The 15545-nt window shown below is 44.3% G+C and overlaps 2 protein-coding genes across 5 annotated transcripts in view; both read right to left on the bottom strand.

Moving 5' to 3' along the window:
- The window catches only part of cUnh14orf180 (chromosome Un C14orf180 homolog), a 239284-nt gene extending 236075 nt beyond the window's left edge, over positions 1 to 3209 (bottom strand). For 2 of the 4 annotated variants that reach the window (XM_079529052.1, XM_079529056.1), the window contains exons 1-3: positions 3010 to 3209; positions 2296 to 2342; positions 2068 to 2134 (exon numbers count right to left, since the gene is read on the bottom strand). The gene's annotated coding sequence lies outside the window, so the exon portion shown is untranslated. Of the gene's footprint in view, positions 1 to 2067; positions 2135 to 2295; positions 2343 to 2737; positions 2857 to 3009 lie in introns of those variants that run through there. The other 2 variants (XM_079529053.1, XM_079529054.1) reach the window with 2 other exon arrangements.
- A 472-nt stretch (positions 3210 to 3681) lies between these two features.
- Positions 3682 to 15545, bottom strand: part of kif26ab (kinesin family member 26Ab) — an 83348-nt gene continuing 71484 nt past the window's right edge. Inside the window, exons 9-16 of the mRNA XM_079527502.1 lie at positions 15129 to 15312; positions 13553 to 13712; positions 13030 to 13192; positions 8928 to 12222; positions 8164 to 8357; positions 7077 to 7100; positions 6413 to 6563; positions 3682 to 6003 (exon numbers count right to left, since the gene is read on the bottom strand). Coding sequence (XP_079383628.1) covers positions 5822 to 6003; positions 6413 to 6563; positions 7077 to 7100; positions 8164 to 8357; positions 8928 to 12222; positions 13030 to 13192; positions 13553 to 13712; positions 15129 to 15312 — 4353 coding nt within the window. The 3' untranslated portion in view covers positions 3682 to 5821. The remainder of the gene's footprint in view (positions 6004 to 6412; positions 6564 to 7076; positions 7101 to 8163; positions 8358 to 8927; positions 12223 to 13029; positions 13193 to 13552; positions 13713 to 15128; positions 15313 to 15545) is intronic.

Here is a 15545-nt window from a genome sequence, read left to right as displayed (position 1 = left end):
GACAGACGAATGAGCTCTCCAGTTCTTCGCGCGGAGCCCAAAGTGAAAATGCGAACACTGATTCAAGAGGGGGGGCACCTCTGACTTGATGGGAGGAACCTCTGACTTTTCCCTGAACTCATCTCTATTCTCATCCAATCTCCTTCCATTCTTAATAGGATGAGAGCCCTGAGGCAAAAGGGTTACTGGGCTAACTGGGCCACAAGCCCGCCGACACAGCAGCAGCCCTGAGCTGACAGTCTCTGTTGTGATTCAGAAACAAACAACACAGATTAATGAGGTACAGTCCGATCAGAGCTGTCTGCTGTCTGGGGGGGGGGCAGTCTGTCAGCCAAACTAGCACAGCCTTCTGAATTTACAGAAAATATGCAGTGAAACAAAGTCACTGGCATTAAATAATTATTAGATAAGATGAGGTAATTTCCACACTGAGTGAAGGTTAAAACAAAAAAATATTTGCCCCTATACAAAATACATTCACATTCCGTTGCGCATACAGTAGATGTCATATTTTTGCCCAACACTGATTTATAATTAGTCATACTGCAGTGTCCTGTGCCAAAATAGCCGCTCTACAAGCTCACAACGCTGCATTGCAACCTATATCGTGACCTTGTACTTTATCATTTTCATTGCTAGACAGTAGACACTATCATACGATACGGAGTATAAATTAGGCAGAACTTTGAACGTTGATGTTTCGCCCACAGCATACAAGTACATTTCACCCAACCAATTCTGTTCAACTCTGTAACTGCACCTTAAGGTCTCGAAAGGAGTCAAAGCGCACCCAAACTAGTGCAGCCAAAGGCTAAATCCACCCATGGATTTGATTAGAAACACAGTGACCAGCTGTTCTATGTATGGAACGTATGGAATGTCATAACAGGTGTGTACAAGGAGTGTACAAGGTTTGATGAGGGCCCAGGTAGGGCCGGGCCTTAATTTTCAGGCCTGTTGAGAACATAAATATTGATGTATCTCCATATACAGGCTTAATTGCGACAGCAAGTCGAATTTACTATGACATCAGGGATCTTCATCACTGACTGATGTCACAAGACCTGGGCACCATGGGCTTTCCCATGTATGGTGATTTTGAGTGATACACTGACGGACAGGAAATGCACGATTCCATAGTTAACTGCGACCTTTGGTCGCAATTAATACCAAACTGCAGCTGCAGGACTTCAATCTTGTACATCCAATTAAAAATGTTATTACACTGTAGTCATGGAATAGAACTGCACATTTACAAGCAACTACAGTAGCCTCTCTGAACTGATGACCAGGGAGGCATGAACTCAGACCTGAATAAATGTACAGTATCATGACTTATCTAGTGTTTCCATTATCTGCTGCGAGGAACTACAGTAGCTTTAATGGGAAGATTAATAGCCTAATTGCACCTTTGTGTATTTCTAAAGAAAATTTCCTGAATGGTGAATGGCCAGAGTTAAGGCCCAGGCTTTTATTTTCGTTCGCATTCGGCAAAAAAATGAAAACCTGGGGAAATGCATTGGAAAGTCTGGCATAGGAAGGCCACGTCCTTGTGTTTTGCGAAACAATAACAGTGCAGAGGCGAGTCGCTCCAAATTTGGTGACGTCAGTGTTCTCTGCTGTTTTCTACCGGGAGGGGAGGAGGTGGGCGGGCACTCATTTCGGTGAACCAATAGGATCCACTGCCTGTTTTCGACCGGCACCCGCCCCTCTAGACCAGAAATCACACAGGCTGGGCCAGGCTAGGTGATAAGCTACTCACCTTTTAAGTGGTTAGTAAAAACAGAGAGATGTGTTGGGGTGAACGGTGAGTCGCTTATCACCGCAGCGTGACATCATGTTATAGTTTTCCCAACCACTGCTGTGAGTAGGTTATCACCTAAATATTGGAATATGCGTGACCCTTAAATCCAAATATGGATTTAAACAGGGTGAAATTAAAATGTGCTAGTTTGTGTCATGGCTAATACTTTGTTGTACAACCTTGAAAATAACAATTTTCACATGAGAAACAATGCATGTCAAAGAGGGCCTCTGTGTAAACAACAGACAGAACAAGACACCTACCTGCAGATAAGCAAATAGGGTGCTGTCAGTGCAGATGATTGCATTCTATCCTCAGCTGATCCAGTGTCTATGGAAATAGAGGATTTTTCAAACATAAACATAAAGCCTAGTCATTGAGATGGTCATTTTGAAAGTTGAGTTTACAGTCTAGTAATTGTACTCACAAAACAAACACTGCTAAATCATTTAGACAGACAGATGGCATTAAACGTTGAACAACAAACTTACTCATGTCATCATGTAGGCCTATGTTGCAATAGCGGCATCCCCTTGACCTGAATGGGATAGAGCTTATTAGTTTGATTGATCTTTTGATTAATTGATTGAAAAATGCAGAATGGGTATACATTTCAAAAAGCTAAACAAAAACTGATCGTCCAGAGTAAGCATCACACTTGTTTAGTGTCCACCAAAAGTAGACTTATTGGTAGACCTATTTGGTAACATGCACACCTGCTGTGCTTAAATCCTATTTCATGTCTCTGTGCCAAAAGATGTATTTTAACTTTGATATGCCTACTGTAGACTATAGCTTGCATTTTTGGGTGATTTTATTTGAATTAAAAACAAACTTTAACAAGCTAGTTTTTAGGTCGACTCTCTTTCTGCCACATAGCCTAGCAGCAAACAAACACTGAACATTTACACACCAGAAGTCCAGAAAACACACCAGGTTTAAGGTTTAAACTCAAAACGGAGCGTATTTTCTCAGTGCACACAAATATGCGACATATTGAGCTTTTACAACAACACAGAAAAATGACGGCAGGCCTATTATCATAGTTGTGGCGGGCCATGCAAACAAACGCCTTTTAAATTCTTCCTACGGTGCGAGCATTGGCTATTTTCTTGTTAACATAATATATTTAAGCTTTCATTTCGCCAAATAAAGGGAAGCCTGCAGCCAAGTTGAAAGTTAGGGGCGCTAGAGCCGAGACTTACCGTATAACTCGAATGACACTGCAGTTCAAGAGGGGCTCGACAGGTAGACCAGAGTCGTAATGGCTAGTCTGAGGTAGACTAGAGGATAGAGGTAGACCTACAGGTGCAGACTCATTATAATAGCCCCAAACCAGAGCCCAGATATGGCTCTGGCGTCTGGCCCAAGCCATATTCAGCAACAGAACAGAGCCTATCTTAAATGTGTGTATCATGCACAATTCAGATGAGCCTATACCCGTGCAAACTATTACTACGCCTACATGCATAAATGTCAATCAATCATGCCTGATTGTTTAATTAAGTGCTTCAGCCCACCTTGCTCTTCCAGGCTGAGTAGCGTTTAGCCAATTAAAGCACTACTTTTTCCACAAAAATTGCTGCTTTAGTGCTCAGACTCAGTATAGTTACCAAAAAACACTGATGCATATTTAAGGCAAATAAGGGTAAATGCTGACAGTATCCTAATGCAAAAGTTAAAACAAGCGCATAGATAGTGTAGCCTATTATAGTATGCCCAGACTGCCCACATGGCATTATTCATTATGTAACCTAACATTAAGCCAGAATACTTCAGTAACTTCCATCTGGTTATACATTGCCTGTAGACTGGTAAACTACAGATCTTATGAGTGAACTTGAAGTGAGAAAAAAATCAACAATAAGAATCATCAATAAGAAGAAACATTTTATTCACAGGTACTGTAAAACACAAGCTGCCTTATCATACATTTATACACAGGGTCAGAAAATCCTATACAAAACCAAGGATATTTGAAAATATGGGTTTTGATATGAAATATGACCATACATATAATAAATTCTTGGAAAAAAGGTCTCAGTTTGGTAATAGTTATTTTAGACGAGCCTAACCCCACATTAGTGAAAACCGGGGTTATTATAAAAAATTAGAATGGTAAAAATGGAGTAGAAATCATTCATAAAAATGATTAAAAAATCTCATGCAGCATCTTCAGAGGGGGCCTGAGAGAGTATATCTTTGTAAAGGAAACAAAACAAATTCATATTTGTCCAAGTTATAGAAAGCAAACACATCAAAATGCAACAAAATCATTTTTTCTTTTTTCTTTTAACTGAGTTAAATCAACTTTCAGTTGATCACCATTGATCTCATTGTTTGTCATTTGATTCAAAGCAAACACATTCTTGGCAGCTACATAGAGCTGATATCATGATTGATTTTGCTTAACAGTGTCACAATCTTTTGCTCATATTCACTGCATCATTACACACACAAAAAAATCCTCTCCTCTGACAATTCTTTAGTCTTTGATTAAGACACGGAACCCATTTTAGTTGAACAGCCTTTGCATGTGAAGAAAACCATTGTGAACACAAAAGGCATGTTAGTGTCGTTAGACCAGAGCTCTGTGTGGGGCAATGAGCCATGCTAAACTGTGTGCTGCTGCTCATAGTTCTGTACTATAGTTCTGTACTGAGGTTCTTGTAATTGTTTGAGTGAACATTATACGAATGCATAGAACCAAGGGTTGGCACCGTTTGGAAAAAAAAACATAAATTATATGAGGCCATTAGACTTGTATTGTAGCGTGTGTGTGTGTGTGTGTGTGTGTGTGTGTGTGTGTGTGTGTGTGTGTGTGTGTGTGTGTGTGTGTGTGTGTGTGTGTGTGTGTGTGTGTGTGTGTGTGTGTGTGTGTGTGTGTGTGTGTGTGTGTGTGTGTGTGTGTGTGTGTGTGTGTGTGTGTGTGTGTGTGTGTGTGTGTGGGCACAACTATGCATGGGTACTATGCAAGTACCCAGCATACTGTCCTCATAGAATTTGAGGGGGGTTTAGGCATGTCAAACTCACATTATACAAGGTCACACACAATAACCACATACTGTAACGGTTGAACATCACTAACCAGGTATCACAGCATTTCACTAATTGATATGTTCTGGCTTATTCCCAAATTTCCTGTTAGATAAAAATGGACAATCAACCATAGTTTGAGTTAACTATTCCAATCCAAACCCCAACGAAACTGGTGCCGCATCTAAGTGCATCCACTGAGACCTATTCTGATCAAGGCAACTGGAGGGAGATAACATGAATGCAACCTGGCCAGCTTTCACAGGACAGGTGACAGCAGATGAGTGATATCAGAAAATGTAGTCCTTTTGACGAGATAACACAGACTAGTTTGAAAAGCTAGAAAACTACAGAGATAACATAAGGCGCAATAGGTTGGATGAACATGGATAAAATGCTGACTGAGGTTCGGAAACATGAGAAAAGGCAAAGTCTGGGAGCGCAATAACATTAGCTTATTGCTTTTCTTTTTTCCTCTTTATTTTTTTTTCTTCCCTACAAATTATATTTTGTACACACCGCATAATCATATAAATACACTATACAATGCAATATAAAATATTTTTTTTCTTAAAAGGAATATGTTCAGGATTGGCTTAGGTATGCTAGTTATACCTGCTGCACCATACAAAAAAATAACACATTAAAAACAAGACAAGTAAAAAAGGCACTTCCAGGTGTCGATCATTGACTCTTGGGTAAGTGATGGCCACTATCTTGCCATGCAGGCAACACTGTCACATCTGCGCACACGTTTCTCTCCCATTTCAAAATGTCCAATACAACGAGGCACTACAGCTAAGTGGTTAAGATCTCCTTCCATCTTCATGCAAAGATTCACTTTCCTCCGATCTCCAGTCTGTTGTTCTGTTTTTTGTTTTGTTTTTTCACTTGTCCCTTCATTCCAGTCATGGAACTAGCTGCTACATTTCATCATCATCCTTCTCTCACTTCCCGAACTCTATTCTCTACTTCCTCTTGTCAGACTTCAACTTCACGCAGTCCCTCCTGAGTGCCAGATGTTGACATGCTGATGTCAAAGCAGGTCACCATCATCACACGTGACTTGCATAGGTTGACGCAGAACTCCAGCTCGTCTGTGACCTGTCCCAACGCCTCCAGGTACTCTGGGGACTCCTTGTCTAAATCCTGGTCCACCTCAACTATTAGAAAGGGGACAGGAAGTTTCAGTTATTGTGGTCAGTCATGAAAGGTTTTTAAAACTGCAGCTTTGCTGATTTGTCACCTGAATTCTATCGTTCTGTTGTGAGGACATAATTTAAGAACTCAACACTTCCCAAAATGTCGTGTCTCCAGATCTCACTGTCTAGGGCCCTGGAAGCCTAGACAGCAAGCCTACAAAATCTCAGATCGACACAGAAGATCACATTGGGAAGTGTTTCACATGTCCTCTTCACAAGAGAATGATAGGACTCTGATTGAAGCCACTCTTTAAATATCAAGGCAAATGTGCTTTACCATATATCACATGGCATATTCATGTAACATAAGAGCAAAATGGCCAATTGTGACTGTTGTCAATGCCATGGGATGCATTCAACGGCTACTTACACTCTCCTATCCACTTCCTGGGATCCATCATTAGTCGGACCTTAGTATCCTCCAGCTCCTCCCACAATGCATCATGCTTTAGTCTCAAGTCCTTCACTTGCTGTTGCCTTCTCTCCAGCACCTTGAGCTTACTGTTAAAGTACTGCAGACCCTGTGGGAAAGAGGAGAATAACAACTGAATACTGTGAAGGTTACAATAACACCAAAAAATGAAATTACATTCACGGCAAGTTCGGCAACATCTATCTGTAAATGGACTGAAAACTATGTGAATGAAGAAACTTAACTAGAACAATTTGTAGTCCTGCAGAAAGATATATTGAGTGGCCCCAGCCACTCAATATACTATTTTGAGTTTCTTATACCACTAAATATATACCAATGATTCATTTATGTTTGGTTAGCTATCTTTTCTTTCAATGTCAGATACTTTTTAAAGAATGGGAGGATATACAGAGAAGTGGTGTATACTGTACTATTAACATTATTTTGTGGCAATTTTCCAGGTATTGTAATGTAAGAATGTCTGTTTCCTCTTACAGTGAGGCTCAGTCTTACAACAGATTATAGTCAACTAAAACAATGTACGTACTTCCATCTACAAACTAAACTCTTAACTCCCATTACAGAACCTGTCTCAGACACTGTGAAAAGAATAACATACCTTTTCAACATCCTGAAATGGTTGCTGAAGACAAGAAAGGGGAAGAGGAGGGGGGTTAAAAACAGTGTGAAATAAGTTAACATAATGTACACCAATATTAAACTAAATGGAGGATTACATTTAATACTCTCAAATTAACTGACATTGTGAATAATTATACATATAAAATATGAATATAAGAATACACACAATAAAACAAGGTACGGTATGATGCATGTACAACAGATTCAAACAAATACTCTCCCTGGAACAGTTAGTAGAGGCTGTTCATTATTTGCCGTTCAGCCAGAAAGGCTGGGAGAGACAAATTGAAGATCATCTTTCCCTAATTGAAACTAAATCAAACCTCCATCCAGCTGATTTAACGTCTTCTCCTAACAAATCCCTGTCTGGCTCTGTCTGTCCAACTTGTGGAAGCAGTTAATGACCCATGGAAGAGGAGTCAGTCGTAAACAGTGATCAGCAAGCCAGAGTGGGGGCTGGATGGCTTGTGTTCATCACACATTCTTTGACCACTCTTTGCCATTCTTCTTGTGCTCTCTCTCTCTATCTCTCTCTATCTCTCTCTCTCTCTCTCTCTCTCTCTCTCTCTCTCTCTCTCTCTCTCTCTCTGTCTCTCTTTCTTCTCTCTCAAATATCTTTCTCTGTGCCTCTTTCCAAACCCATAACCATCACTACCACCAGCGAGCCCCAGTCATCACTCATATCTAAACCAATTAACCCCAGACAGTAATTGCCTCCTCGCCTCTTCACATTCCTGAGGAGGCCTGGTATAATACCAAGCTCTAGGAGTCTGCTCACAGACACTGGGCAGACTGAAGGTCAGATGTCTGAGACGACATATTTCTGTCTTGCTCTTTAATAAGAAGCTGGGAAGGAGTGAGCTAAGTCCTTCCCACAATGTGACTCGATGTGGCACATTCGGAGCACGTATGGGATCAGTGTCGCACATGCAAAACATTGCTGAGGCTCGAGATCGCTAAGGAGCACGCACAAGACACTGTGACCCAGACCTTTACAGGACCGAAAATAAGTTCAGCCAGATGCGTCGTTGTGTAGAACAAATCACGCATGACCCTCTGCTCACCTCTGCAGATTCCTCCTGTCGCCGCCTCTGGAGACGCTCTACATCATCGATCTCGTACACCTTGATCTCAAAAGGCTCCTTCAGCGTCCCAGACATAGGGGGCAAGTCCACCCACTGGCCTGTGGTGCCCACTTTCTTCCCCAGTGACGAGGTGTCTGGCATCGGTGCTGGAATAAGCCGTCGTCTCTGGAAGCCTACATGACCCCACACACAGACAAACAGACACTTCAAATACTGTGGAAATCACACAACAATATCTGCTAGGCTCTATACAGACTGCCTGTGTTGTGGTATTTACATATTTAAGTCTTTCAGTGCTTTCTTTTTTGTATCTCTACCGTACAGCAAACGTGAATTGGGAAGGTTGGTTTAACACACAGGAATGCAAAAGGTTACACACATACTGTAAGGCTACAGAGACGTAGAACTCGGTCACTACTACTCATGTTCAATTCATCTTATTTGATCATCATATAGTCAGCTTTTATTGAAGCATTCATTACCATTTTCTTATGTATTCATGAATAATGCATACTGCTGATTCAATAAGGGGGGAAAGTTCAATAGAATACAAATATAAGGGATAGTGTCCTATCTATGGAAAATGGCCTGGGTTAGATATGTGATAGATCTTGTATTGTAGATTTTGCCTGAATGTTCCTCCAACAAACCGATTTACCTGCAATTTCAGATATACTATTTTTTATCAATTATGCCAAACTTTGTTTAATATATTTAAATTTATACAAGCACTTGATTCTCACCATTTGATCTCTTCTTGGGAGCCTTGGAGGTTCTCGTCCTGCCAGACGAGGACATGCCGCTTTCGCTCATGGAGTCGTGGGCAGAGGAAGCGCTCCCTGTGGCCTCGCTGTCACGGATCATGCTCTCATAGCCACTGCTGCCACCACTGTGGTAGAAAAGCGCTGTACGACCCATAGCTGGAGGAAGCTCCCCACTCAGCACACTGCTGTTGTCACTTCCATGGCCACTGCTGTAGCGCTGAGGCCGCCTGGGTGCTGTGATCTTACTATATGGAGAGGGCAGCATGGCTGTGGGAGATTTGTCATCGCCCACATTCACCCCGCTGTCATTACCACTGTCTGAGTCTCCTGAACTTCTCGTGTGTTTGCCTGATGTGCTGCCTGACACCAGCTCGCTCACTCGGCTGTTAGCCGCCCTCATAGCCTGCTTGGTCCCCATGATAGTTCCCCTACCAGGCTTGCTGCTGACAGCGGTGGTGGTGGTGCGAGGTGTTGCAGTCCTTCCAGATGGGGGCAGGTTGGCATTGGCGTTCCTGGTAACTGGGGCTGCTAGAGACTTGGTTGAGGAGCTGAGGCCCTTAGAGTTGCTAGCAGACAGTGAGCGAGCCTTATTCCCATTGATTGTTCCTATTGTCCGGGGGTTCGAGCTAGCTTTTACCTGACCGGGTTTCCCAGTGTTTCCTGGGACTCCACATGGGGATGGTGGAGAGGTGGCAATGGGGGAGCTCGATGAGTTTGGAACACCAAATCTAGGAATGGACCTACTGGACTTGCTGCTGCTGTTGCTGCCCAGACTTGCCCCGCTGTTCTCCCTACTGAGAACAGGCCTGGAACCTAACTGGGACAGACTGTCACATCTCTCCAGTGACATCTGACTGCTATAATGCAGCCCAGCTTCACCTCTGGCTCCCCTGGCCTTCAAGCTGGAGGTAACTTTGGCAGAGAGGCTATCAGATTTGAGGCTTGAGGTTTTGAAGCTGTTGGAGTCTCCTCTATAACGCACCTCTAGCTCATCCTCAGACATGGCAGTCCTCACCCCAGAGGCTTTCCCTGCCTCACCGTATGTTAACTTTAAGGCACTTTGGGGCAGCAGGGTCTTGTTCTTCTGGTCTAAACTGGACTTTCTCACTGGAGGAGGTGGAGGGGAGGTACAGCCAGGCTTAGGGATCATGCTGCCTTTGGCCATGTTAGCCTTGTTGCTTTTCCCCAGAGAGGAGAACTTAAGACTACTGGTGGATGCGGTGATGTCCTGGTTTCCCTTGGACTCGTGGATGACAGGCACTGTTCCCAGGGTGGTGGCACCTCTCCTCAGCTGAGGCATCTTGCTGGGGGGATCCGCTTTCTTACTGGTTGACTTCTCGCAGCCGTCAACCACCCTTTGGGATGAGGTAGAGCCCTGTACCTTAGGTGGGCGAGGTACACTGTTGCTGTTGATAGACGTTTTGCGGGTGGGAATGCCACTGGGGTTGCTTTTGAGGAGCTTGCTGGTGTTGCTGGGGTCAGACAGCTGAGGTTCTGAGTGGTTGTCCATGCGATGCCATGGATCATCCTGCCTGGGTTCCTGTCTCTGTGTCTCTCTACTACTGCTGCTGCTACTATGGGAGGGAGATGAGGTAGGTTTTACTTTCCTGGGAAGACTGGAGTGGACTATAGAGGGGCCCTGTGAAGGTTGTGAGGATCCTACAGAGTGAGCTTTAGTTATTTTAGAGGTGAATCTGAGGGATCCTTTGGCTGATTCGGGAGATGGGGGGCATTTTGACAAGGACAGTTTGCTTGAAGCGGCACTGTCACTGTCTAATTCAGAGAAACTAAAGCCACTGTCATTCAAGGAGTTCTTGGCATCTCTAGGTGATGGTTCACAATGGAACATACCCAGGGAATCTAGGTAAAATGTGCTATCTGGACCCATGTGTTTAGCCTGCGGGAGGAAAACATCTGCAGAATGAGCCCCTTCACTTTCCAAAGTGCACACGCTAACCTCGCTCAGCCAAGAGCTGATCGAAGACCCCCTGCTTCCCATACAGACCATCGCTTCCTCCTGGGGAGTAGTGACCAGCTCAATGTTTATTTCGGAACCTCCGACAGCCGACGTGTACGCATCATATTCATCATTGATGCTGCTGATGATGCTGACGGGGCGGGACCCAGAAGCCAGCGCCTGGAGGGAGCAGTCACTGTTGAAGCTGATAATGCTCGAGGGTCGGCCCTTGCCTATGAAGCTCCCGATAGAAAGCTCCTCCACCACCGTGAACACCAGCTCATCCTCTCCATTCAGCTCCACAGGTTGCTGCAGGGTGACCGTGGCTCTTAAGATGTCCCGGTCCATGCACCTCTCCCTCAACATGGAGCGCACCTGGCACACCTCCACCGGAGCTCTGAACAGAGGGGAATTCAGAGGATCAACTCGCTTTGTGGTTTGATGGCTCATTCCGACCGGGGGCATTCTGGTGGTAGACCTTTCCTCGTTGTCTTCATTTCCCTTGGAAGAGTCTTTCTGCTGCAGTGGAGGCGGGGCTGGCTTCGGCAGCAGCTTTTTGTTAAAGTAGACCTTCTCCCTCACCACAGGCTCAGAGTTAAGAGCTGCGGAGGCAGCTGGCTTGTTTGGACTTGCCCGGGTTTCTGGCACCAAGAGCTTCTCACCGTCAGCGCTGGTTCTACATACGCTCGGAGTGCTCTCTGATGGCACCCTTTCTGCAGCTACACATGGCCTCTTAGCAAGGTCCAAATTGGAGTTAGTGTGAGGGCTGCCGGACGGCTGAGAAACAACAGACTTAGGAGATGGTTTAGGTGATATGCTTTCCTGGGAGGAGGAGGCGTTGGCTACAGTCTTTGGCGAAGCAGCGCCTTGGCCCTCTATAGTTTTTTCTATCTTGGGGCTAGCCTGGCTTCCCTTGCCCTCTCCAACAAAAGCACTGGGCGCTTCACTGCCATCGATACACTCCAATCTCTCCTGCAGCTCAGCAAACGTGTTGCACTTGAAGAACCCATGGTCTCTGTCCATAGGGCCATCTTTTGAAGTCCTCTTCTTGTTCAGAGATGGGATGATTGGCACGAAGGCAGGGGGGCCTTCATTGTCACTAAGCTCCCTGTCTGAGATTGCAGCTCCCCCCGGCCCCACATAGATGACAGTGTCGCAGGATTGCTCACTGCTAGAAGAGTATTCTGGGTCACTGAGCAGAGAGGGTAGGTCCGGGTCCAGGGCCACGGTCCTCGGGTGGAAGGGTCTGAGGTGGGGCGGCCGGCGGATCCTCCCTTCTTCACAGGAACTCTCCCCTCCAGATGAACTGGATGCATACTGCGGAGATGGAAGAACATTTAGTCCTTCTAGGGTTGGAAATGCATCACATAAAGGTATAGCAGTAATATGATTCGATAAGAATTAAAATATTAATGCTACAATTGTATTATTTAAGCCCTTTTAACTAAATGAATTTGTCTTCACTTCACTTAATTCAGTGAGCAATCAATCACAAGGCAAATATAAATTCCTCTGAAATTACCAGTCGATAGATATCTAAAGGTTAAAAGTGCACATCGATAGCCACACAGAAATTAATGTCAATAATATGAATAGTTCTATGTGAACTGCATTTTAATCATGCCTGGGACCAATACGAAACGAATACAGGCTGTCATTCAACCTAATTATCTGGAGCATATAGTATTTCCCTAATCCGAAGGAATGCATTACACACATCCCTAGGCAGCGGTATTGATTACATGATTATGTGTGGAAGAGCTGTGAAAAAGTAGCTCTAAATTACTGTACTAACAACCTTCCATTAGCAGAAGCATTCATACATTCATGTATTTAATGGTTCTGAATTTACAGGAGGAATAACCTTGACCACCTTGGCCATAACTACGACTTGTCATTTAAAATGCCATTTAACAAATGTAATTAACGATTAATCTCCTCATGCACATTAACATTGTTAATAATAACACTTGATAGGACATTTAATACAACATACAATGACATTATATCTTTCATTCAACATTGTGTCTTTAATTGTACATTGTGTGAAAAATGACTACTAGTGTTGCATGCCTTTTAATACATCAGTAAAAGTAGCCAATATCAAGTTGTGGAAACACAAACCTTGGATTTCTTCTTTCTCATGCGGTGGATGCGGGATGCCAGCTGGATGGTGGTGAGTGAATCAGCGTAGTTGGCAGAAGAATCCGAGATGTGGGCAATCATGGTGGTTCTGCAGTTGATGTTCCCCAGTGACTCCCTCAGTAACATCGTCAGTTTGCTGTCCCTAAATGGTACATTCACACATTGATGATCGTCAGTAAATGGCACTATGTTTCAGTGTCATTTCAATTGGCAAATTAAACATGAGGATATCTTATACCATTGCTAAGAAGGCCATTTGCTTCATGAGTACTCAATTGAACCATGAACATATACTGTAAAATACTGCAGTATGCCGTCAAAGAGCAAACCTGCAGAGCACATGAACTAACTTGTCTGAAACATTTTAATTACAATTGGACTCGGCTTCACTGCATTTGACTCTGTAGCCGTGAGCATCGATTCTACACTCTCAGAGTTAAATTAACACTGTGTTCAAAGCTAAAACAGAGAAGACACTCTGAAGACCCGCTGATTTTCTTACCTGTAAGGTACGTGCTTGGCTCCATTGGCTAAAGCCATGATGACGTTTCCCAGCGCGTTAAGAGACAGGCATTGGCCTCCGCCACCGTCCCTGCTTTTACTGAGCACCTTCTCGCAGCTTCCCAGATCTATGAGATGTAGCCGGCTTCTTCCTCCTGACACTGACAGACACAATGACAGACAACAGATGCAGGTGAGCTTAGATATCGGCACAGACACTCCCTCTCTGAAGTCATCTGTACTGCACCAGGATGACAGCAGTGGCTGAGCCCAGCCCAGTCCAGACTGGTGACTGTTATGCCCATGTGATTTATACATGAGTAACGCTACCAGTCTGAAGTGATTCAAATTGGAACCAGACTGGCGTACGCCCACCACAGGTATATACGTCAGAGTACCAAGAGAGATCCGTTAAATCATGAAAATAAAACAACGGGCCATCACACGTATGTGAGTGATGAGGGAACGCAGTGTAAGAAAAAACAATCCCTGTAGGGCAAAAAGAAGGGCAGTAAAATGCATTGGTACCACAGCAGGGCTGCACATTGTTATGTATGTAGATGACTGATATGCTATTTCACATGACTGTTGTAGGAAATTAAGAGTTCCGCAGAAGGCGGCAGTGGCAATCCATTAAACTCCTGTCAGTAAGACTTAGAAATTGAGCACTTCGACGCCCCACATCTGCGCTTTGCCAGCAAGCACAACATCTGAATACAAAGAAGTTTCCTTCTTACCGAGGCTGCAGCAAATCCAGCCACAAACAACAAAATAAGCGAGTGGGCTGATTATTCATTCAGATGTATGCTGCAGTCTCCCACTGCCTAGCCAGCATATGAATACTCTCAGTCTGACAGGAGGGTCACCTGTACAGAATATACTAGCTATAATTAGCAAATTAACACGACCACTAATGACTAATAGCGGGATCGTTGTCAAAGCACTGTAAGTCATTTGGATTGTCTAATTGATTAGCTTTGTGATTAGCTGATCGTGGAGTGCTCCTCTGCTCTGGATCAGTGAATGTCCCTTTTGGCAAATTCCGCAGTGTGATTGTCATGACTACTGTATGTTGGTGTTGTGTGTGTGTGAGAGTTAATGAAATGCTAAATAACAATAGCGATTAGGGGGATACAACATCGTTGTATAAGTATTGTATAATTTTTACTATTTTATACTATATCAAATAGGTGGTTAACCCATGAGGACCAGTAGTTCTCAAACATTTTCATGTCAAGGACCCCCAAAAATATATGTAATTGACCGCCGTACCCCATCTGAAAATATGTTGTTCCAGTGACCCCCCAGAAGCAAAGATTTGAGTTAAAAACGTTCGCTCTGAAAGAATACATATTCAAAGATTTGCGCCACATTTTCACGATTTTAGCAGAAAATAGCAGACCTACAAGCTCGTAGCGCGCCACTCGGTGGCGCGCTATGAGCTTGTAGATCTGCTATTTTTCAATAGCTAAAGTATAACACAATGCTTGAAACACCAAAAGGGGTTCCCGCCCTGAATGGGTTAAAGCAACACTGGGTGTCGTCGGTGTTCGTAGTAATGCAACGGCAGTGCTCACTTCCTCCCTTGCCGCTCTTCTCCATTCGGTACTGGTAGATGTGCAGCGTGAACAGCATGTGGGAGTTGCGGCGCTCGTCCTCGTCTGCGTCGGGCCTGCTGGTGCTGCGGGCTGCGATGGCAGCGTCCAGGAAGAATGCTGCCTTCTCGGCCGTGGGGGCGCGCAGCTCGCTCTGGTTCTGGAGCTGAGAGGAGGAGGAGGAGGAGGAGGAGGAAGGAGGAAGTGGAAGGGTGAGGTCAGGGTGTGAAAACAGAAGGGGTGACGTGAGAGGGGTGCAAGAGAAGAGACAGAAAGGGAAGGGAGAGGCCGTTAATTGGACCCAGGCACAGCGTCTCTCGCCCGTTTTGATTGGGTCTCGGGGGCAATTAGAGCAGCAGATATGCACACGGAGAGAGAGAGAGGGGGATTAGGAGAGGT

The sequence above is a fragment of the Electrona antarctica genome, assembly GCF_951216825.1.
Source record: "Electrona antarctica genome assembly, chromosome: 18".
Classification (NCBI taxonomy): domain Eukaryota; kingdom Metazoa; phylum Chordata; class Actinopteri; order Myctophiformes; family Myctophidae; genus Electrona; species Electrona antarctica.
This window is presented reverse-complemented; position numbering and strand designations above follow the sequence as displayed.